The sequence below is a fragment of the Melopsittacus undulatus genome, chromosome 4 (genome assembly GCF_012275295.1).
Source record: "Melopsittacus undulatus isolate bMelUnd1 chromosome 4, bMelUnd1.mat.Z, whole genome shotgun sequence".
In the NCBI taxonomy this organism is placed as follows: Eukaryota; Metazoa; Chordata; class Aves; order Psittaciformes; family Psittaculidae; genus Melopsittacus; species Melopsittacus undulatus.
In genome coordinates, this window is record NC_047530.1 from 104,816,736 (window position 1) to 104,838,448 (window position 21,713).

A 21,713-nucleotide genomic window follows, 5' to 3' on the forward strand; every position below is an offset into this window, starting at 1 on the left:
GTTTTCAGTCCTTTGCAAATGCACTTGTCCATGTTTCTCATGTTTGACCATGTTTATTGTGCTTCTAACTATGGAAGAAACTGGAGATCACGTGCTAAAATCTACTGATAACATTGTACAGCCTTGCTCTACCAGTGCCTCAAAGCAAGAGCTATTTCCCACCACACTGATAATTTGCCAGATTCTCTATCAAATACTCTCAAGGCAGTACATTACCTCAGCACTTCCCTGTGGCTGGGAATGGTCCCAAATGCCTCCTTTACACAGTCTATGCCATTGTGCAAAACTTTCCAGTCCCACACAGGAGCACTGCCCTACAAAAGCACTCTGGGATGGGGCAGGAAATGAACAGAACAAATCCAGAGTACTTCAGAACAGCCCTTTGTACACAGCACCTTCACAGAAGCAACAGATGAAGGCAAACCTCAAGTGTCTCCCACTTCAGGATCTCGATCACAGCACCTGGCTACTGTTTGATTTCTAACACATACCTTTGCTCTGACCACTGGCAGTCTGGAGAGAAACTGACTTGGAGGAGTGGCAGGCTTTGCAGAACCTGGGATCCACTATTTCCCATTCAAATGAGCACTAATGCAAAACTTGGCACGAGTGAGACACATGGAGCTTGAAGAGACCAAAGCAGGGGATACTTTTCGAAGTATGGAAACAAAGCTCTAAGTTAAGGAATAAGAAGAAAGAGTTAACAAATTACTAACTCGTTTCCCCATGTTTCCTAAATGGAAGTAAAAGCAATTCTGCAGATGAACTTCTAAGAAATAGGAGTAGAAATACATCAAAAAGAACATCTACCTGGACTTCAGCAAGTGCCTCCTCAGCAAGTCTAGGTGGAGTGGCTGATACCCAGGAGTCCTGTGCTGTCATTCAGAAGGATCTAGAGAGGCTGGAGAGATGGGCAGAGGTGAAAGTCAAAGGCAAGTGCAGGACCCTGCACTTGGGGAAGAACAGTCCCATGCAACAGTACAGGCCAGGGGCTGACCTGCTGGAAAGCAGCTCTGCAGGGAGGGACCCGAGAGTGAGTCCTGGTGGACAAGCTGTCTATGATCCACCAGCAGTGTGCCCATTTGGCAAAGAAGGCCAAAGGTGTCCTGGGTTGCCTTGGGAAGACCATTGCCAGCAGGACGAGAGAGGATCCTCCCTCTTTATTCGGCCGTGGTGAGGCCTCACCTGGAGTAACGTGTCCAGTTGTCTACAAGAGAGACCCTGAGCTCCAAAAGCAACTCCGACAAAAGGCTACTAGAATGATTCTCTAGAGCATCTCTTATATGAGGAAAAGCTGAAGGGACTGGTCCTCTTCTCAGTGGTGCCAAGCAACAGGAAAGGAAGCAACAGGCAAGGATGCAACAGGCATAAAGCAAAACACAGGAAGTTCAACCTGAACATGAGGAAGAACTTTACTGTGTGGGTGACTGAGCATTGGAATAGGTTGCCCAGAGAAGCTGTGAGTCTCCTTCCATGGACACAGTTCTGGGCAATGTGCTCTTAGTGACTGTGTGTGAGCAGAGGGGTTGGACCAGAAGACCCCAAATGGTCCCTTCCAACCTCAGCGTTCTGTGATTCTGGATCTACAATGAGTATAGATTTACAAGTGGAACATTTTTAAGGAAAAGAAAAAACAACCCAAAAAAAACCCACTATCCACGTCTGTGTAATTCAAAGGGTAATTAAACACATGTCTGAGATTCAGCCAAGAGAAATCTGCGGTACAGAAAGTTCCCTGGGGACGTGACAGGTGGCAAGGGAAGCATGAACAATGCCACGAAGCACTGCACCATGTGCCAGGACAGAGCCAGGGCATCCTGCAGCACCAGAAATCCAGTCCTCTCCTCTGCTTGCTTCCAATTCCAGGCTACAACAAGGACCAGCATGGCTCCACCATATCAAAGGTGATTTTAATAGAAAAGAAAAACCCTTTAATACTACCTAAGAAATAAACCCCACTTGCATGGATAATAGATCCCGAGACACACAGCTGGTATCCATTTGGTCATTCCCAGAGGCAGACTCGGGAACATCAGCACCTCCGAGACATGTGGCCACCAAAAAAAAAAGCATAGACAAGGTGACAAAGCTTTTGAGGGGAAGAGTTAGCCAAGGTTTCCTTTCTTATTGAGTTTACTTACAGCCTTCTCATAGAGATGAACAGGACCAAGGGGTTTGTACAGCCCATTTTTTGCACAGCCCATTTTTTCTCCCTCTAATTGAAGTCTCTACCAGAACACGCTACTGAGCTCTGTAGCATCCTTCATCAAAGTGGCCATATCACAACGTCTGGGGTAACTTTGTTATTTGCATGGATTTCCACCATGCTTACTCTCAGTCCATCACACAGAGAAAGGCTTTCTCAGACCCTGGGTTACATGGGTAGTATAGAAAGAGTCCACAGGGGTAGACAATCATCCTTCTACATCTACTCACTGCAAGAAGGAAACGTAAGGGGCACCAGAGATGGGTCTGGCTCTTTCCCTCTGGAGAGACTGCCACTCCCACTAAGTAGTTTTCTTCAAGGGATAAAGCATAGCCAAATTGCATGGAGAAATGGGAATAAAAGACCCAGAAACACAGGGGCATTCCACATATAAAGTCACCTGATGCAGAGCAAGGGAGGGAACTCAAAGACAACTATTAAATTCCCCAGTAGACCCCCTACATCCCAAGTACACAACACTAAACCCAAAAGCCTACCCAGCCAAAACAAGGCCCTACATGCAATGACACAAACACCCACCTAATTCTCAGTAGTGTCCCACTCCTGATGTGTTGCTGCCTCGGAGTTGCCCTGTCTCTGGAGCTCCAACCCTATTCTGGGCTCCGGTATACCAACTCAAGCAGTCTATGCCCACGGATTTTGGAATTTTACAGAGAAAACAACCATTACAGTTGTTTACCAGTTATCAATATACTATCATCTGAAACAAATATTCCTATCTTTCTGGAAACATTTCCAAGGATAAAGCAGACTATAAAAAACGCACACAGAGAGCATGAAGCACACACCAGTGCATGGAGTTTCCAAGAGGCATCGTAAGTACTTCAGGATTTTGGGGGGTTCTTTTACCTTGTCCGGTATACGGCTTTTCACGGCACAGCAGCATAAAAGAGACAGCAGCTCACACAGGCATCCTTAGGCTAGTTTTAACAGAACTACTATGTTTTCGATGGGAAGCATAACTTCATAGGGCAAAAGTCACACTAGATTTAAGCTATGCTTTAATAGTTTTAGAAGCCTCAAAATCTCTAGCAGAGCAAGCAACATAATGCTCATACATTGTGGTTATAGATACATGTTGCAGAGAAGACACACACAGAACCCTTGAGAAAAATTAGCAGCAGACAGCTAAGGGCACTTCCTAATCAAACGCGTTAGCAGACACTATCTGCTTCTTCTTTTACTGTTCTAGATGCTTGGGATTTGGATACTTGCACTATGCCTGCTCAGCGCAGCAGAAGGTAAGCATATGGGGTTATTATTTCTATAGCCTTTCTATGCTGCTGTATTTTGTGAGATGTCATTCTATGCTATGGTGCCTTAAAACTTGCCAACTGAGGTTACATAGCTCCCTTTCTATACAAGAATGGCGAGATGAGTGTGTGAGTGTTGTATTTCCTTTTCTCCACACTGGAAATCCCACCCTAGGAGCATGAAACAAGTGCTGGTGTTTTCTATCTCAGAGTAAAGCTATTGCACTAAAAAGGCTAGGAAGTTCATTTTTGTCCTCTTCTTTAGTGATGGAAATGGAGAAAAGATTGGGGGCATTGGGTGGAGGCAGTCTAATGATGGTATAGCGCAGTATTCAGCAGAAGCCAGCAGCTTGTACAGTATAAAACTTCCGATGTAGAGGCTCAAGATATTGCTGATTATTTGCAGTATTTTGACTTCTTAATAGGAGAAGCTCATCAGGTGTCTCAGTCTCAGGCAAAACAACAGCTGGGGAAAGATAGCTAAAGTATGGTATAGGATACTCATGGAGGAACTGAACTGACTACTTTGTGGATGAGCAATAGGGTGGCTTCTTTCCTGGGGATAAACTGTAGCTGTTGAAGACGTGAGAGAGGGCAGCTACTGGTCTTTGCTCTCTGTAAACCATAGGGTGTAAAAGTAGCTGAGAGATCTCCAGAGAAGAGATGCTATGAGTTATGACTAGAAGATCTACTTCTTTGCTCATTCCTGTATCACTGATCTGATCTGTGTGCTACAGGTTCAGAAGTCTGCTATGACGAGCTGGGATGTTTCTCAGACAGTGTGCCATGGTCTGGAACTGTAGAAAGACCAATCCAGAGGTTACCCTGGAGTCCAGAAAAGATAGATACTCGCTTCCTCCTCTTCACAAGAGAAAATCCTGATAGCTATCAAGTAAGAACTACTGTGGTATAAACATTAATAAATCACATGCAAAAAAAGAGTAAATAAACACCAACCCCAGCTGTGCTCCTGGGAAGTGTTGGAAACCTTCATTTGATTCAAGAGATAGCCTTTCTCAGCTCCATAGCAGGGTCTCTGGAGCAGAACTCTCATGCTCCTCCAGCCTTCACAGAGCAGAATAGCCCATGTTTTCCGTATGACCACTGAGAAGTGGTGAGAAACTGTGCACGTCTTAATGATTAGGTAATTCTTTTCCACAGATCAAAAGATGACACATTAAAAGTAAAGTCTTGGCTGCTCAAAGATATATGTCAAAACTTGCTTTGACTAGAAATACAGACTTTAAGCCACAGTCATGTGAACGCTTACAAAGGAGTTTAACATCGCATAACAGCATACATGTAAAGCATAGTCCAGGTCTTTGCAATTTTGATAAACTATTTAAAGAAAGCAGATTTAAATGTTTGTTCATTCAATATCTACCACAGAGGATCTCAGCTGATTCCTCCATTGGCTTCTCCAACTTTAAAACAAGCAGGTTAACCAGATTCATCGTCCACGGTTTCATAGACAAGGGAGAAGAAAACTGGCTGTCAGATATGTGTAAGGTAGGTACCATAAAGGTCCTTAGTTTCCATTTATAAAGACATTCCTATAAACTGTTTGTTTTCTCTATTTCTAATCAACTTGTCTCGTAGTACTTCGAATGATAAGGGCAGCATAAGAAGCCAAATTTTCAAATCTTTTGCATCTAGAATACATATAGCCACATCTTGAGGATAAGCTCTCTGCTTTATTGATTTCTGTCCTAATTCCCCAAGTTATTTCTTAATACTGTCCCCATACCAAGCTGCACTTCTTGTGATCTTTTCAACAAGTTTTTTCTGGTGCCCTTCTCAAAACCTGTAAACATGCTTTCTATTGCAGCTTCAGCTAATAAAAGGTACTAATCATGCAGCACAGAGCAAAACACCAGCTGATGGCATATGACAGTTTTCAGACTTTTCAACTAACTATTCACACAACTACCACTTTGTTTAAATTTTATATTCCTATTTTATTTATAAGAACACTATGAGAAACAATGTGAAAGTCCACTAAAAGGTATTTCACATTTATCGCATCACTTTTATCTGCTTCTCTCTGATACAGGGTCAAAGTAAATCTGAGAGTTTGTCATTAAAAAAAGACAATCTCTGTTGATTACCACTTTGTGAACATTGACCTGTGATTTTTGGATTTGTTAGTTAACTTCTTCAAAGTATCAGAAGCAGATTGATGGTTTTTCAGTTCTCAGTCATCCATTTCCCACTCTTAAGCCGGTTGTTTGTTTGTTTTTCCTACAACCTCACAAGCAGCCAGAGAGCTCACATTTTGCTTCAGCTAATCCCTTAATTCCATATGATCAATTTTCATGAGAACGTAGTAAGAGTCACGGGATGAATCTTCCCATTCTCTTTCTGTTACGGTGGCCTGTGTTTTATCACAACACTCCAAATTCATTAAAAATACGGTCTGTAAATCTTTTAAGAAAAGAGCAGAGCAAAAGGGATTGTGGATGTGTCAGCCTCTTATATACATCTGTTATTGACTTTCCTTCCCGTCAAGCAATAATCCTACCTGCACTTTTATTTTACCACTTCTAACATAGCCATAAATTCTTCTATTTCCTCTTTCTTCTTTGTCAATTGTAAACACTTTTGGATGCTTTATAATGTCTGACCATAAAGCAAAGACTGAATATACCAAAGCTGGTAAAGCAAAATACATTTAGCCAAACAATCCAGCTCAGAGGAGAGAAGCAAAGCTTCAGATTCTGTGCAGACATCGAAGTATCTGCCTGTGCATATATACCTCCAAATATAGCCATGAATCTGAAATGAATATTTAGTGATATCAGCAATTTATGCACCCTCTTACAAAAAATGTACTTTTTCATACAAATTTGTATAAAAGGTAAATTCCAATTAAATTACTTTTAAATCATTTCAGTGAATCAAGACATGAGTAGAGCTCATTTCTCATTTTTAGTGTTAATTTAAAGTTTGATTAACATTAAAAATTGAACGGGTTAGTATTGTATTGATATTGTTTTTCCTTCTGCAAAAAATACTGCTATGGGTATTTGAAATTATGGTGTGGTCATTACTACAGCATACCACCCTCTTGCAATATCAAATGAGCACACGTACACCTGCGAACAGGCATGGCCACGTACATATGCTAAGGTACCGGCTCTTAAAACATTCTCATACAAATTCATGCAACATTTCTGAGTGGAGCTGTTATGAGCAACATGAATCAATTCTAGACTGCATTTACTGTGGGGAGCTTTGGTTTTTACTTTTCTTTTGCAAAACAGAGGTTGCTCACTGTGGAAGATGTGAACTGCATCTGCGTTGACTGGAAGAAAGGCTCAAGATGTACGTACACCCAGGCAGCAAACAACGTCCGTGTTGTGGGTGCTGAAATAGCTTACTTTGTGAACACCCTTAAGGTAAGAAAAGAATGCTATAGATAATGCTGACTGGAAAGAAATACGATTCAGGAACATTTATGAATCTGAATGTAATCAGCAGGGAACATTTTCTGCTACTCGGCGATCATTTGAAGGGTTGTGCTGAAACCTCTCTTTGTAAATTTAGAGAGCTATGTAGCAACAGCAAGGTTTAGCCAACATAGGAATATAGAGCTCTACGACATAATGCTATGGTACAGCCAGACAGTTCTTCCATAGATGTGAAGTGTTGGGTAATTTTAAACATGCAGATATAAGGGACACAGCAAATTTCCTTTTCAGGCAGATAAAACCAAGCAAATTGGCTGGAAAAGAGCTGCTCTCCATGAGCAAGGAACAGGACCCACTCAGCCACCTCAGGGGGAAGTCCTTGTGGCACCTTCTGTAGGTTTAGACACTGTGCACATAAGCCCATTTTCAGGCAGCTTCAGAGAGGAAACGATGCTTGGTTTGGTGCCTTCTTTTAATCAGGGTGCTTTCAACACATACTTCCCACAGAAGAACTATAACTTATTTCAGTAGATAGTATGCCAGGTTGAGGAGTGCTCTGACCCATGTCTCACTCAATATATCTGCATTGCAGCCACGAGATTACTGTCTCAAAAGCCTGAAGGTATCTCTCCTCTCATGTCCTCCTCCAGCTGCGCATGCTGCTAGACCTGCCATGTCTAAATTAGAGTACCCACCTGGCAGAGTCTTCCTAGCCAGATGAGCACCCTGTTATTTAATGGATCTAATATGTGAAACGAGTACAAAGCCTCTCAAAGTCTCTGCTAACAGAGTTGTCTAGGGTTTTTAGCCTCCAAATGAGAGCAGCATCAGAATAAGGGGTTTTGAAAAAGCGACTTATTGTACCAAAACTGACAGACAGATGATGAAATCCTATAGTTCCCAAGTCTATAGTCAAATTGAAAGCAGTTTTTCAGCACCGTTTTGTGGAGACGGTGTTCTCACAGGAGAACGGGTATTTGGTACATGAAATCTGAATAACTCTGAAAGATACAGCTAGGCCATGGGAGGCCCAAGGAAGCTTAAGCAAACAAGATAAAAAGAAGCTGCAATTCACTGAGTTATGAGAACTGTGGACTGCTGGCAAACTTTCCAGGTCAAGTCCTCACACTTGTGCTTAACCAATTATATGTTAGTCACTAAGGGTCTTCAAGACAAGTATCCAATCATGATATGCCAAATTGCTGTAGGTGTGTGCAAGCAATAGTATACAAGGAGTTAATACTTCGCAATAAATGGCTTTTGGTCTGATCATATTGATCTCTGACTGAGTCCATTCTGTGGCACCTTTTTACTCCTCCCCGTTGCTGATGGAAACAGAGGTAGTAATCTTTTATATCCTATTTTCCCAGGACACATACGAATACTCTCCAGCCAATGTTCACATTATTGGTCACAGCCTTGGAGCACATGTGGCAGGCGAAGCAGGCAAGAGGTGTCCAGGAATTGGAAGAATTACTGGTAAGTCAGTGACTTAAGTCACAACTCATACGAAATATCCATTGCGTAAAGATGTTGCTGTTCTTTCTCTATTACTATTGGATGTTGTAGAACTTAACCTCCTCTCACTGTACACTGAGGAGTGGTTCTTTGGTAAGGATTGGAAAGCAGTCAGTGTGATAATTATTTTGCTTGCATATATTTACACAGCAAAGGAAAGGCTCCATACAGCTAACAGAACCAGAAGGCTCTTGCAATACATTACCTGACTTGCTGACACTCATTAATGCCTATGGCAATCTCTACAGAGCTTGATTTGGCCTGTTATATAGCAACACAGCTGATACACAACACCCACTGCTTGCAGGTCCCTCCCAAGCAAGTTATAAGCAGCACAACAGTGAGCACTTAGTTTTTTACTGCTAAGAAATATCATGTTCCAGAAAAGGATAGATTAAACCTGATGCTTCAGAAGCAGTAGGCTAACCCTAACCTTCCTCATACATCACCCATTTTCACCTTGCTTTGTAGAGTACATTAATAGGAATTATAGTAATTACTCTTCCCCCCCAGCAAAACATCTGAAGTTTCCTTTCTTTTCTTAATAGTTAATACAGAGATACTTTTATTTATTGCATTATGAGTTCATTTATAAATAAGGTATTCCAGCAACCTCACAGAGCAGAGATGCCATTTCAAGTATTGTAAAACCTTCTATACTCTCCCAGAGAGAAAAACGTAAGAGGCATTATGAGATAAACTTGTCGTCAAACCAATCCTTGTTCTTTCTAAGTACTGAAATTCAACATTGGTGTATATCAGTAAAATTTAAAGGCCTCACACAAGTAATCCTTTCTGCTTCTTGGAAGAAAAGCCACTTGGTAAGAGAGAGCAGACAACATTGTCTCCTATATACCATACCACTTAGATATAAGGAACCACAGACCACTATATAAGTGATGATTCATTATACACAAGCACAGCGTTATTCAGGATAATGCACCTATATCTCTTTATCTGTACGTAACAAATTTTTTTCCTTTCAGGACTGGACCCTGCTCAGCCTTACTTTCAAGGGACTCCCATTGAAGTCAGACTGGATAAAACTGATGCCGAGTTTGTTGATGTCATCCACACAGATACAGCTCCCACAGTCCCCTACTTAGGTGAGGGTTGAACAATACTCTAATCATTATTATTTATAATCATTATTTACGCTATGTGGCACTTCAGTGTCCTCATAATTCATCAAGACTCGCTTGTTCTGTGCCACAGACACAGAACAAATACACCATACTGGTCACTAACACCTCACATCCTAAAATACCAAGCACCAACAAACTTCAGCTATGGGTATGAAACAGTATTGATTGAAAATATGCTTACCCCTACTTTAAATGCTCCAGGGTTTGGCATGAGCCCAGCTATTGGACATCTTGACTTCTATCCAAATGGAGGAGTGGAAATGCCTGGATGTGAAAAGAATGCTGTGTCACAGATTGTAGATCTCGATGGCATCTGGGAAGGTAAGTGTGGACTACATTACAAACTCAGGGACAGATCACCCCTCACAATGTAAGCACTTAACTTTCCTTAATTCAGGTGTGTTGCGGTAGCTTGTGGTGTGCCCAGTAGCAGTGGTAGCTGTTCTTATGCATAAACCACACTAGTTTGCAGAGCTCATTAAAAAAGAAACAAGACAAAGGGTTTGCCTCTGGAAAATCTGCCTCCTCTGAAGTATCCCACAGCAGAAACCTGTTCCTGAAACCGTGCCAACAGTTTGAAAGGCTCTATAACAATATACTTCACTTTGTTTCTATGCAGTTCCCCAGCAGCAGTACTGGGTGGAGTAGGACAATAGTGCTCACAGCTCCTCCTGATGGGTTATCTTCAGCTGAAGCCTTTCTGAGATAGGGCAATTCATTAGCTCTTTATTACCTTTACAGTCTGAGTTGAATTAAAGCAACGTCATTGTGTCTGTTTGTAGTCCGCTAAAAAAAAAAAACATTGACACTAGCTGCTCAAATAGAGTTCTTTGTTAGTTTACATGGGTCTAATAACAGCTCGAGGTATTAGAAGACGTTTGTGTGTCTTGAGGAAGTTAAACTGCACAGAACATTAAAAAGAACCAACAAAAACAAATAAAACAAGAGTTCTGCTGTAGAGATTTTGCAGTATTTTACCCGAGCTCTTTCTTACATTGCTGCAAACACCTGGAACTCTGGGAATCCACAAACTCATTTGCGATAACCAGCCTTTTCCTCCAGGTTTTATTCAGTGCAGTTGGAGGCATTACCTTTTCTTTCTTTCTTTTTTGTTTTGCAGTAAACTCGTTACCGATAATGGGGAATTAAAGCACAAAGAAATAAGCCTGTTGTATATGATCTTCTTTTTAACCTAAAGTCAGGCTAATAATGGCAACACAAAGGAAAATCATATATTCATTATTTTCATTTTAAGATTCCCCCTTCCTTAAGCACCCCCCGAATAATAATAATAATTGTGTTTGGGAGTCCTCAGCTGGAGCAAATCAGCACTGCCCTAGGAAGTTCCCTCTGAAATACTTTCCATTTGGTTTTCCTTTGTTATGGTAATCCCACTGTTGCCTACAAAAGACCTGCTTCAAGTCGTTCTCCTTTCTATTGTGCACCTTGGCCAGATTACTTGAATAAGTGTTTGGGAGGGTGAGGAGAGGGCACGGGCTAAGCTGAGCTGCGCAGTCAGTCTGCACAAAGCATTTCAAGTCAGCATTTTATACCCCTTGAGTCAGTGTCATTACCCAGAGCATCAGTTCATTGCAAAAGCAAGCTTCAAACCTTCTGCTTGATACCATAAGAATCATGATGAGGCTTTTGAGGAGGAGAGATGCAACCCAATGACACGGTAAGGGCTGTGCCAGTGCCTTTTCTGAAATGGTAATGGAATGAAAGATCTAGCCTGGAAACATCTTTTTGCAGGAACTCGGAACTTCATGGCTTGCAATCACCTGCGGAGTTACAAGTATTACTCTGACAGTATTATCTACCCTGATGGATTTCTGGGCTATTCCTGTGCTTCATATAATCTTTTTCAATCAGTAAGTACCTCTCAAAGCCTCAGGATGGACTGTGTCAAAAACAGCGTCTCTTTCTTATTTACACACCTGAAACCCGGTTTACTTTTGCTAGCTTACACCCAGAGTGGATCTGTAAGAGAAACAAATGTTGCTGTGATACAGGGCAACCCAAGTGGGTATGTCAAAAAGAAGTCCTTGGCTGGATGGATAACTTTATTAATGGATGTATCTGTTTTTGCTAGGGAAGCTGCTTCCCATGCCCAGAGGAGGGATGCCCGAATATGGGTCACTATGCAGACAGGTTCAAAGGGAAAATTAGCAGTGACTTTGTGAAACTTTACCTGAACACTGCAGAAGCCAAGGACTTTCCTCGTGAGTTTCTGTTGCTTCCATTGCTACCTACTGCTTGTGAACAAACCTTCTTATTGCCCTGTTTTACAGTCAGCAGATGATCAGACCTTACAGCAGGGCAATAGCTCTTCATGCCAATACTTGATATTCTAGAGACTGCCTCTCCCTGGGTACAGTCTAACTTATGGTATTTCTTCTATGCAGTTTGGAGATACAAAGTAACTGTGACCCTCTCTGGAAAAAAACATGTGACAGGATATGTAAACATTGCCCTCTATGGAAGCAATGGGAACACAAAACAGCACCAGATTGTCAAGTAAGTCAAACACTGGAGAGAAAAGAAACTTATCTTCTAGAACATTCAATTCAGATTTCCGTTTATATTGGTCTTACTTTACAGATCAAATTTGAACCTGATGGAAATGCAGAGGGAGTTCACTCAGGTGATCTGAAAGGAAAAGGTTAAAAGGCAGGATCTTGAACTCTTGATGGACCTATGTTGACAGGGTTGTGATCCTTCTGCCTTTTACAGGTTTCTAAAATGTTGTGGCCACAGCTGCTAAAGTTATCCTGTGAATTGCTGTATAAAAATCTACATTTTGTTGCTCATAACTTCAGCTGCTTACGCTAAATCGTAGAATCAACCAGGTTGGAAAAGACCTTAAGATCATCAAGTCCAGCCATTACCCCAGCTGCTTGCTTGCCTCATGTGCTTGTTTATTTGTATTTTCCTTGTTTGTTTCAACTGAAATATCTGAAATGGTGAAAACTGGGGAGAAGGCATTTAGATGTGGGCTTTGGGCTTTATGCTCTTGCTTTTGTTTAGTGACAGCTATGTCACTTGCACCTTTCCAAGAAGGACTTCACGTCTACAGGTATTTGCTATGAGCTAATCCCAGTTTGCAAGCATCCATGGGAGATCCAACCACATGAGACAAGTCTGCCAGTACTGAACGCATTCTGGCACTCTCTAGTTCTGTAGCAAGCTCCACCTTCTTCACAGGGATCACCCTGTAACTGAGTCTTCACTGGGAGGTGTGACTGTAGCATCTCAGGCCTTTGCTTCTTCTGACAAACACTGGTTTGGGATCAGTTATGTTGGAAAACAGGGAACAATGTTGTTACCATGTTATAAGCTAAACATTGTCTTTCCACTAGCTCTCTACTCCCTTGCTATCACAGCCACTCAGTTGACAGGAGTGGTGATTAATATTAAATCCTAACATGCCTCACATCCATAAAATGTTCTTTTTCACAGGGGAATCCTCAAACCAGACAACACTTACATAGGCTACATTGATGCAGAAGTTAAACTTGGAACAGTTACAAAGGTTAAATTCCTCTGGAACAACAATGTGATAAACCCATCTCTTCCTAAACTAGGAGCTGCAACTGTTGTAGTACAGTCTGGAGAAGACAGGAGAGAGTAAGTATACCCATTGTGAAAATCTTGAGAGTTACTTGGGAAGACAGGTGACAAAATTACATGCGAGGTTACTAGCATTGTTCTTTCCAAGCTCCTACTGACCATGAGGACTGGTTATTTGTGTGTGAGCTTGTATTAGCATGTGTGATTCACAGCCAGCTGGAACAGCAGATGGTTGATGAAAGAAGACCATGATAATAAACCCACCCTTCCAATGAACAAGAGTAATATTGATTTTTCTAGACTTTGTGGAATAGGCTGGGAGGTTCAGATTATATGAGTGTAATTTTTTTATCTAGCTGCACCCATTTTCCTGAGCTTTTTAAAAGAAACTCCTTCATTTGCTTGATCAGCTATTTTATCCACCCCATGATTTGGTATCTAGAAGACCAGACACAGTATGTTTTAAACCCGTGTACAAACTCATAGCTAGAAGGCCATCACTTAAAAGACAACAATGGAGATGGAAACAGTTTCAAGCAAAGCTAAATTATTACAGCCCAGTAGCATCACCTTTAAGCAGAGATCCTAAGGCCAGCTGTAGTTCCCATTCTGTTGTGTCAAATGAAAATCAAGTTGTCTAATATTAAAACCAAATCAATTTGTATAATTTCAACAACTCCTGGTGTTTATATTGTCATTTTTTCCTTTCAGATACCGTTTCTGTGGTTACGAGAGAGTGAGAGAGGATGTTCTGCTGACTCTTACTGCTTGCTAAAAGCACATATGATTATACCAAACCTTGATACCAATAAAAGCTAGTACGTATAAAACTCTGGTGTCTGTAGTCATTGAACTCATAATCCTGGTGGTGTCTTCAGGTATGCCTTGCTGCTTTGGGTGGTTGGGGTTAATTCTGTTGCTACCTCTCTATAGAGAGAAGTTTGAAATAGTTTTAGGAATGAATGAGCCAAAGCCTGTTGAAAAATTCTCCTGATTTCATCCAAATTCAATTTCAGACTAATTTCAGATAGGAGGAGGGAAGGGGGCAAGTAACTGTAACTTGCCTCACCCCTTGTTATTTCCCAGTGGTTTCCTGCCTCATGCCAACTTACTGTTTTCATTCTCTCCCTGTTCAGAGCATAACACCAGAGTTCTGGGCCTGCACACAGACTGAAGTCTGCAAAACACCAAAAGAGACTTTGAAAACTTGATTTCTGTAGAGCAGCTGAAGGAAATGTGCTTCTCAATAAAGAGAAAAGCCTGGAGAGGAGCACAAAAGCAGATGCATACACAATCTGGGAAGTGATATCCACTGGGTTTAGGCCAAGATTTAACTGATATATTTTACAACAATAAAAATACTGGTTAGATATTAGGAAAAAAATGTTCCTTATCATATTCCATTGGCATGGATTATTTAGAGAAGTTGACTAAATCCCTTTCTGTGTGACCTCCCAAAAACAAGCTCTAAAGTTTTGCTTGGGGCAATCTAGTAAACCACCAAACCTAAACAAAGGCATCTTAGAGTCATCGAATCATAGAATAGTTAGGCTTGGAAAGGACCTTAAGATCATCTAGTTCCAAGCCCCCTGCCATGAGCATGGACATCTCACACTAAACCATGTCACGGAAGGCTTAATCCAACCTGGCCTTAAACTCTGCCAGGGATGAAGCATTCACAACTTCCCTGGGCAACCCATTCCAGTGTCTCACCACCCTCACAGTAAAGAACTTCTTCCTTATAGCCAATCTAAACTTCCCCTGTTTAAGTTTGAACCCATTACCCCTTGTCTTATCACAACAGTCCCTAATGAATAGTCCCTCCCCAGCATCCCTATAGGCCCCCTTCAGATACTGGAAGGCTGCTATGAGGTCTCCACACAGCCTTCTCCAGGCTGAACAGCCCCAACTTTCTCAGCCTGTCTTCATACGGGAGGTGCTCCAGTCCCCTGATCATCCTCGTGGCCCTCCTCTGGATTTGTTGAGGACAAGTTGAGGACACCAGAACTGCACACAATACTCCAAGTGAGGTCTCACAAGAGCAGAGGGGCAGGATCACCTCCTTCGACCTGCTGGTCACACTTACCAAAGGCTACCTGGTTGGTCAACACCAGAGGATCTGCCAACAGGGCTGGCCCAGCCCAGTCAGAACTTTTGTCTCTCCAATTCAGAGACAAGGATGTCATGTGGGACAGTGTCAAACACTTGCACAAGTCCAGGTAGATGACGTCAACTGCTCTACCCCTGTCCATCAGTTTCCACCAAAGAAGGTCACCAAATTGGTCAGGCAGGATTTCCCCCTAGTGAAGCCATGCTGGCTGTCACCAAGCACCTTGCTCTTTTTCATGTGCCCTAGCATGCCTTCCAGGAGAATCTGCTCCAAGATTTTGCCAGGCACACAGGTGAGAGTGACTGGTCTGTAATTCCCCAGGTCATCCATTTTCCCCTTCTTGAAAATGGGGGTTATATTTCCCTTTTTCCAGTCGCTGGGAACTTCACTCAACTGCCATGATCTTTCAAATATGATGGCCAGTGGCTTAGCAACTTCATTCGCCAGCTCCTTCAGGACCTGCGGATGGATTTCATCAGGTCCCATGGACTTCTGTACATTCAAGTTCTTAAGACGGCCTCGAACCAGATCCTCTCCTACAGTGGGCCCAACATCTTCATTTTCACAGTCCCTGTGTCAGCCTTCCAAGACTCGGGTGCTGTGGTCAGAGCCTTTGCCAGTGAAGACTGAGGCAAAGAAGCCATTCAGAAACTCAGCCTTCTCCAAGTCCTGTGTAGCCAGTTCTCCCAATAGCTTCCGTAGGGGGCCCATGTTGTCCCTAGTCTGTTTTTTATTTGCTACATACCTACAGAATCCCTTCCTGTTATCCTTAACATCCCTAGCCAAGTTTAATTCTAACTGGGCCTTAGCTTTCCTAACCTGACGCCTAGCTTCCCAGACAATATCCCTGTATTCTTCCCAGGCCACTTGTCCTTGCTTCCACCTTCTATAAGCCTCTTTTTCCTTTGAATTTTTCTCAGCAGCTCCTTACCCATCCAAGGAGGTCTCCTGGCCCTCCTGCTGCACTTCCTTCTAGTCCGGATGCAACACTCCTGAGCGTGTAGCAGGTGATCCTTGAATACCAACCAACAGTCTTGGCCCCCCCTGCCTTCTAGGGCTATATCCCATGGAAACATGCTAAGCAGGTTCCTGAAGAGGCCAAAGTCTGCTCTCTTGAAGTCCAGGGCACTGAGCTTGCTGCACACTGTCCTGAGGATCTCAAATTAAACCATCTCATGATCGCTGCAACCAAGGCTGCCCTGGAGCATCACATTTTCTACGAGCCCTTTCCTGTTGGTGAGCACAAGGTCAAGCAGGGCACCTCTCACAGAATAACAGAATCCCAAGGGTTGGAATGGATCTCGAAAGATCATCTAATCCAACCCCCCTGCAAGAGCAGGATAACCTAGAGTACATAACACAGAAACTTGTCCAGGCAGACCTTGAATATCTCCAACGTAGGAGACTCCCCTTGTCATCTCCTCTATTACTTGCAGAAGGAAGTTGTCTTCCACACAATCAAGGAACCTCCTGGATTGCTTGTGCCGAACCGTACCACCCCTCCAACCATCAGGGTGGTTGAAGTCCCCCATGAGGACAAGTGCCTGCGAGCGTGAGGCTGTTCCTATCTGTCTATAGAGTGCTTCATCCACAGTTTTCTTGATCATGTGGTCTTTAACAGATCCCCATAGTAATGTCTACCATCGCTGTTCTCCCTTTAACTCTGATGCACAAACTCTCTGTAGACTGCTCACCTGTCCCCAGACCCAGCCTTTCCCTAACATAAATAGCAACTTCCCCTCCCCTCCTACTGTGCCTGTGTTTTCTAAAGAGCCTGTAACCTTCCATTCCAATGCACCAGTCATAGGAGCCATTCCACCATGTTTCAGTGATGCCTATTATATCATACCCCCATAGATGTGCACACATCTTTAATAACTCTTGTTTGTTCCCCATGCTACAGGCATTTGTATAGAGGCATCTGAGCCAAGCTTCAAATGAAGCCGGCTCATTAGCTGGAGCAGCTGGAATATCTCTTCATTGCTCTGAGCATTTATTATAGGTGCTGGCAACTGGGTGTGTTGGGATGGAATGATGCCCCCTCCCCCAACACATTTAGTTTAAAGCATCCTTGACCAGCCTGGCAAGCCTCCTACCAAAACTGCTCTTTCTCTTCATTATCAGACCAGCTCCATCAGCCCCCAGTAGACCTGGCCTCCCAAACTGAGTTCCACGATCTAGATACCCAAACCCCTGACTATGGCACCACCCTTCTAACCATTTATTAACCTGTCCAATCCTCCTTGCCTTTGGAGGGTCCTCCCCTGTATCCTGGAGAATTGACAAAAAGACAATCTGAGCTCCAGAGCCCCTGACCACCTCTCCCAGGGCTCTGTAGTCCTTCATATCCCTAGCACCCACATGTATTACTAGAAGCGGGTAATAGTCCATGGGACTCAGTAGAGCAGGCAGCCTCTCCACAGCATCCCTGATCCGTGCCCCAGGTAGGCAACACACCTCCCTTGTGACCGGGTCAGGCCGACAGATGAGCGCTTCTGTCCCTTTCAAGGCAGAGTCCCCTACTACTACAACCCACCGCTTTTTCCTGGCAGCACCAGTAGAGATCTTCTGTACCAGTGCACCAGCCGGCTGTTTCTGATGCAAGTGCATTTCCTCTTCAGCCCCCTGCAGGACAGCAAAGCGGTTCTGGGTGGGTACAGCAGATTTAGGAGGAAGCCCCTTGCTTTTAATTGCTCTCTTCCTCCTTTTGTTGTTGTTTTTTTTTTTTGTTGTTACTAATTCCCAGCTTTCCCAGTTAACAGCCTCCTTCTTTCCTCCATGAGTTAGAGGGGACGCTTGAGGCCTCTGTGCTGTTTGAGCCTGGAGCAGGCAGTGCCGCTTCCTCTCAGCTTCCCTGACATCTTGCAGCCTGTTGACAGCGTCCCGCAGCTCAGCCACCTGCAGCAGCAGGGCCTACACCAGGGAGCACCGGATGCAGCCCTGCCCATTTTGCACCCTCCCCTCACCAGACCAGTGCAGGCCCTCTCCACACTCCGAGCTCTGCACCGCAGCCTCCCCTCTCACCGGCTCTGTCTGGGCGCCTACGCTGCCCACAGCCGGGGCAGCCAAGGCAGAGCTCCAGACCGGGCCCTGGTCATGAGGCGAGTGCCCACCATCCCGCTCCCCTACCGGCGCGAACCGCCTCGACCCGCCCTGTCCGCCGCGCTCCCTGGGGCAGGTTTGTACTCAGTCAGGGCTGGTGCCGCCCCTTCCTAGCTCCGCCCCCTGTGAGGCCCTGCTCTCCTCAGCGGAGCGGCGGGGCCTGGGCAAGGGCTGACGAGGACAACGGGCTCCCTGGTGTCTGCTGCTCTGAGGTGAGGCTCCTGGCCGCTGAGCTTACCCCGGCGCAGGTGTTGAAGGCGCCCTCTTTCGGGCTGCTCACCTCAGCAAAACTTAACAAGACTTCATGTTTATCTAGAGCTATATATATTGAGATTAATGTTTATCTAGAGCTATATATTGAGACTAATGTTTACTAGAGCTATATATATATTGAGATTAATTTTATTCATGTATTACAACTCAAATTTTACAGCTGGTCTTCAAAAAGAAGGAAATTCACCTTGTTCCTGTTAATATGCAGATGCAACTGCTCTGTACAGCAGGCGTTCAGGAGACTTAAGTGGGATTATGGATTGAACTAACAGCCCTCAAGGTGACAGCTGAGAGCTTTGCATTTGTCTCTGGGGGAAAACAGATAAATAAATCTTGATTCAAGTGTTTTTTCCTTCCCAGATCAACTCTTTGTGGCCGTGGAACTGTGACATATGGAGTTCCCCAGTTACTGACACCTTGCTAGATTACAACTGGTTCTGTACGCAGCAGCTGAACAAACCATCAGTCCTGTGCATGCAAATGTTGATACACGAGGCTATTAAAGCAAAGTCCAAACTGTTGTGTTTTCAATCCTTTGCAAATGCACTTGTCCATGTTTCTCATGTTTGACCAAGTTTATTGTGCTTGTAACTATGGAAGAAACTGGAGATCACATGCTAAAATCTACTGATAACATTGTACAGCCTTGCTCTACCAGTGCCTCAAAGTAAGAGCTATTTCCCACCACACTGATAATTTGCCAGATTCTCTGTCTATCAAACACTCTCAAGGCAGTACATTACCTCAGCACTTCCCTGTGGCTGGGAATGGTCCCAAATGCCTCCTTTACACAGTCTATGCCATTGTGCAAAACTTTCCAGTCCCACACAGGAGCACTGCCCTACAAAAGCACTCTGGGATGGGGCATGAACAGAACAAATCCAGAGTACTTCAGAACAGCCCTTTGTACACAGCACCTTCACAGAAGCAACAGATGAGGGCAAACCTCAAGTGTCTCCCACTTCAGGATCTCAATCACAGCACCTGGCTACTGTTTAATTTCTAACACATACCTTTGCTCTGACCACTGGCAGTCTGGAGAGAAACTGACTTGGAGGAGTGGCAGGCTTTGCAGAACCTGGGATCCACTATTTCCCATTCAAATGAGCACTAATGCAAAACTTGGCACGAGTGAGACACCTGGAACTTGGAAGAGACCAAAGCAGGGGATACTTTTCAAAGTATGGAAACAAAGCTCTAAGTTAAGGAATAAGAAGAAAGAGTTAACAAATTACTAACTCCTGTTTCCCCATGTTTCCTAAATGAAGTACAAGCACTTCTGCAGGTGAACTTCTAAGAAACAGGAGTAGAAATACAACATAAAGAACATCTACCTGGACTTCAGCAAGGCTTTTGACGCTGTCTCCCGTGACACTGTCATAGGCCAACTCAGCAAGTGTGGGCTGGACGAGCAGACAGAGGTGGATTGAGAACTGGCTGAATGGAGGTCTCAGAGTTGTGATCAGCAGCACACAGCCCAGTTGGAGACCTGTAACTGGCAGTGTCCTCCAAGGGCCAACACTGGGCCCAGTATTGTTTCACTTGTTCATCAATGACTTGGATGAATGGATGTAGGGATAAAGTGCCTCCTCAGCAAGTCTAGGTGGAGTGGCTTATACTCAGGAGTCCTGTGCTGTCATTCAGAAGGATCTAGAGAGGTTGGAGAGATGGGCAGAGGTGAAAGTCAAAGGCAAGTGCAGGGTCCTGCACTTGGGGAGGAACAGTCCCATGCAACAGTACAGGCCAGGGGCTGACCTGCTGGAAAGGAGCTCTGCAGGGAGGGACCTGAGAGTGAGTCCTGGTGGACAAGTTGTCTATGATCCACCAGCAGTGTGCCCATTTGGCAAAGAAGGCCAAAGGTGTCCTGGGTTGCCTTGGGAAGAGCATTGCCAGCAGGACGAGAGAGGATCCTCCCTCTTTATTCGGCCATGGTGAGGCCTCACCTGGAGTAACGTGTCCAGTTGTCTACAAGAGAGACCCTGAGCTCCAGAAGCAACTCCGACAAAAGGCTGCTAGAATGATTGTCTAGAGCATCTCTTATATGAGGAAAAACTGAAGAGAATGGTCCTCTTCTCAGTGGTGCCAAGCAACAGGAAAGGAAGCAACAGGCAAGGAAGCAACAGGCATAAAGCAAAACACAGGAAGTTCCACCTGAACATGAGGAAGAACTTTACTGTGTGGGTGACTGAGCATTGGAATAGGTTGCCCAGAGAAGCTGTGAGTCTCCTTCCATGGACACAGTTCTGGGCAATGTGCTCTTAGTGACTGTGTGTGAGCAGAGGGGTTGGACCAGAAGACCCCAAGTGGTCCCTTCCAACCTCAATGTTCTGTGATTCTGGATCTACAATGAGTATAGATTTACAAGTGGAACATTTTTAAGGAAAAAAAAAAAAACAACAAAAAAAACCCCACTATCCACGTCTGTGTAATTCAAAGGGTAATTAAACACATGTCTGAGGTTCAGCCAAGAGAAATCTGCAGTACAGAAAGTTCCCTGGGGACATGACAGGTGGCAAGGGAAGCATGAACAATGCCACGAAGCACTGCACCATGTGCCAGGACAGAGCCAGGGCATCCTGCAGCACCAGAAATCCAGTCCTCTCCTCTGCTTGCTTCCTATTCCAGGCTACAACAAGGACCAGAATGGCTCCACCAGAGAGCAGCCTACATCGTACTGAGGGACATGCATCCAAGCCCTATCTTTCTTCCCAAAGGAGAAGCAAGCAGCTGAAAGCCATCTGACTATGGCCTAAGGAATTGCCTAGCTGTTCAGTTTGCCATGTGTTACTGCTGTTGAATAAGGGCAGTCAACTAACTGTGCTAAAATCCTAACTCACATCTTTTCCACCAGCTCTTCATTCAAGAGGGAAAGTAGGTTCCCTCCCTCATTTTGAACAAGAGCTAAAGCTTATCAACATACTAGAGCATGTAATGATTCTTCTTTATCACTGATATGAACATACCTACAAACTAAAATGCTACTTCAACTAAGGATAGGAGCCCTGAACACTAAATTTGTATCAAAGGTGATTTTAATAGAAAAGAAAACCCCTTTAATACTACCTAAGAAATAAACCCCACTTGCATGGATAATAGATCCCGAGA

General features: G+C 43.9%; 1 protein-coding gene across 1 annotated transcript; it reads left to right on the top strand.

The window, feature by feature from the left end:
• The first annotated feature begins 103 nt into the window (after window positions 1–103).
• LOC101876418 (inactive pancreatic lipase-related protein 1-like) lies at window positions 104–13,942 on the top strand. The gene is made up of 13 exons (XM_034061372.1): window positions 104–1,904; window positions 3,420–3,468; window positions 4,218–4,372; window positions 4,870–4,989; window positions 6,744–6,878; window positions 8,261–8,369; window positions 9,395–9,514; window positions 9,755–9,874; window positions 11,306–11,424; window positions 11,646–11,775; window positions 11,959–12,070; window positions 13,013–13,180; window positions 13,835–13,942. The coding sequence occupies exons 2-13, from the start codon at window positions 3,420–3,422 to the stop codon at window positions 13,896–13,898; spliced, it is 1,401 nt and encodes a 466-aa protein (XP_033917263.1). The 5' UTR covers window positions 104–1,904; the 3' UTR covers window positions 13,899–13,942.
• Window positions 13,943–21,713: the final 7,771 nt, after the last annotated feature.

Coding starts and splice junctions, on each gene's coding strand:
- LOC101876418 (XM_034061372.1), top strand. CDS start 3,420: ATGCTTGGGATTTGGATACTTGCACTATGCCTGCTCAGCGCAGCAGAA. Junction 6,879..8,260: donor ACTTTGTGAACACCCTTAAG/GTAAGAAAAGAA, acceptor CTATTTTCCCAG/GACACATACGAATACTCTCC. Junction 12,071..13,012: donor AAACAGCACCAGATTGTCAA/GTAAGTCAAACA, acceptor TCTTTTTCACAG/GGGAATCCTCAAACCAGACA.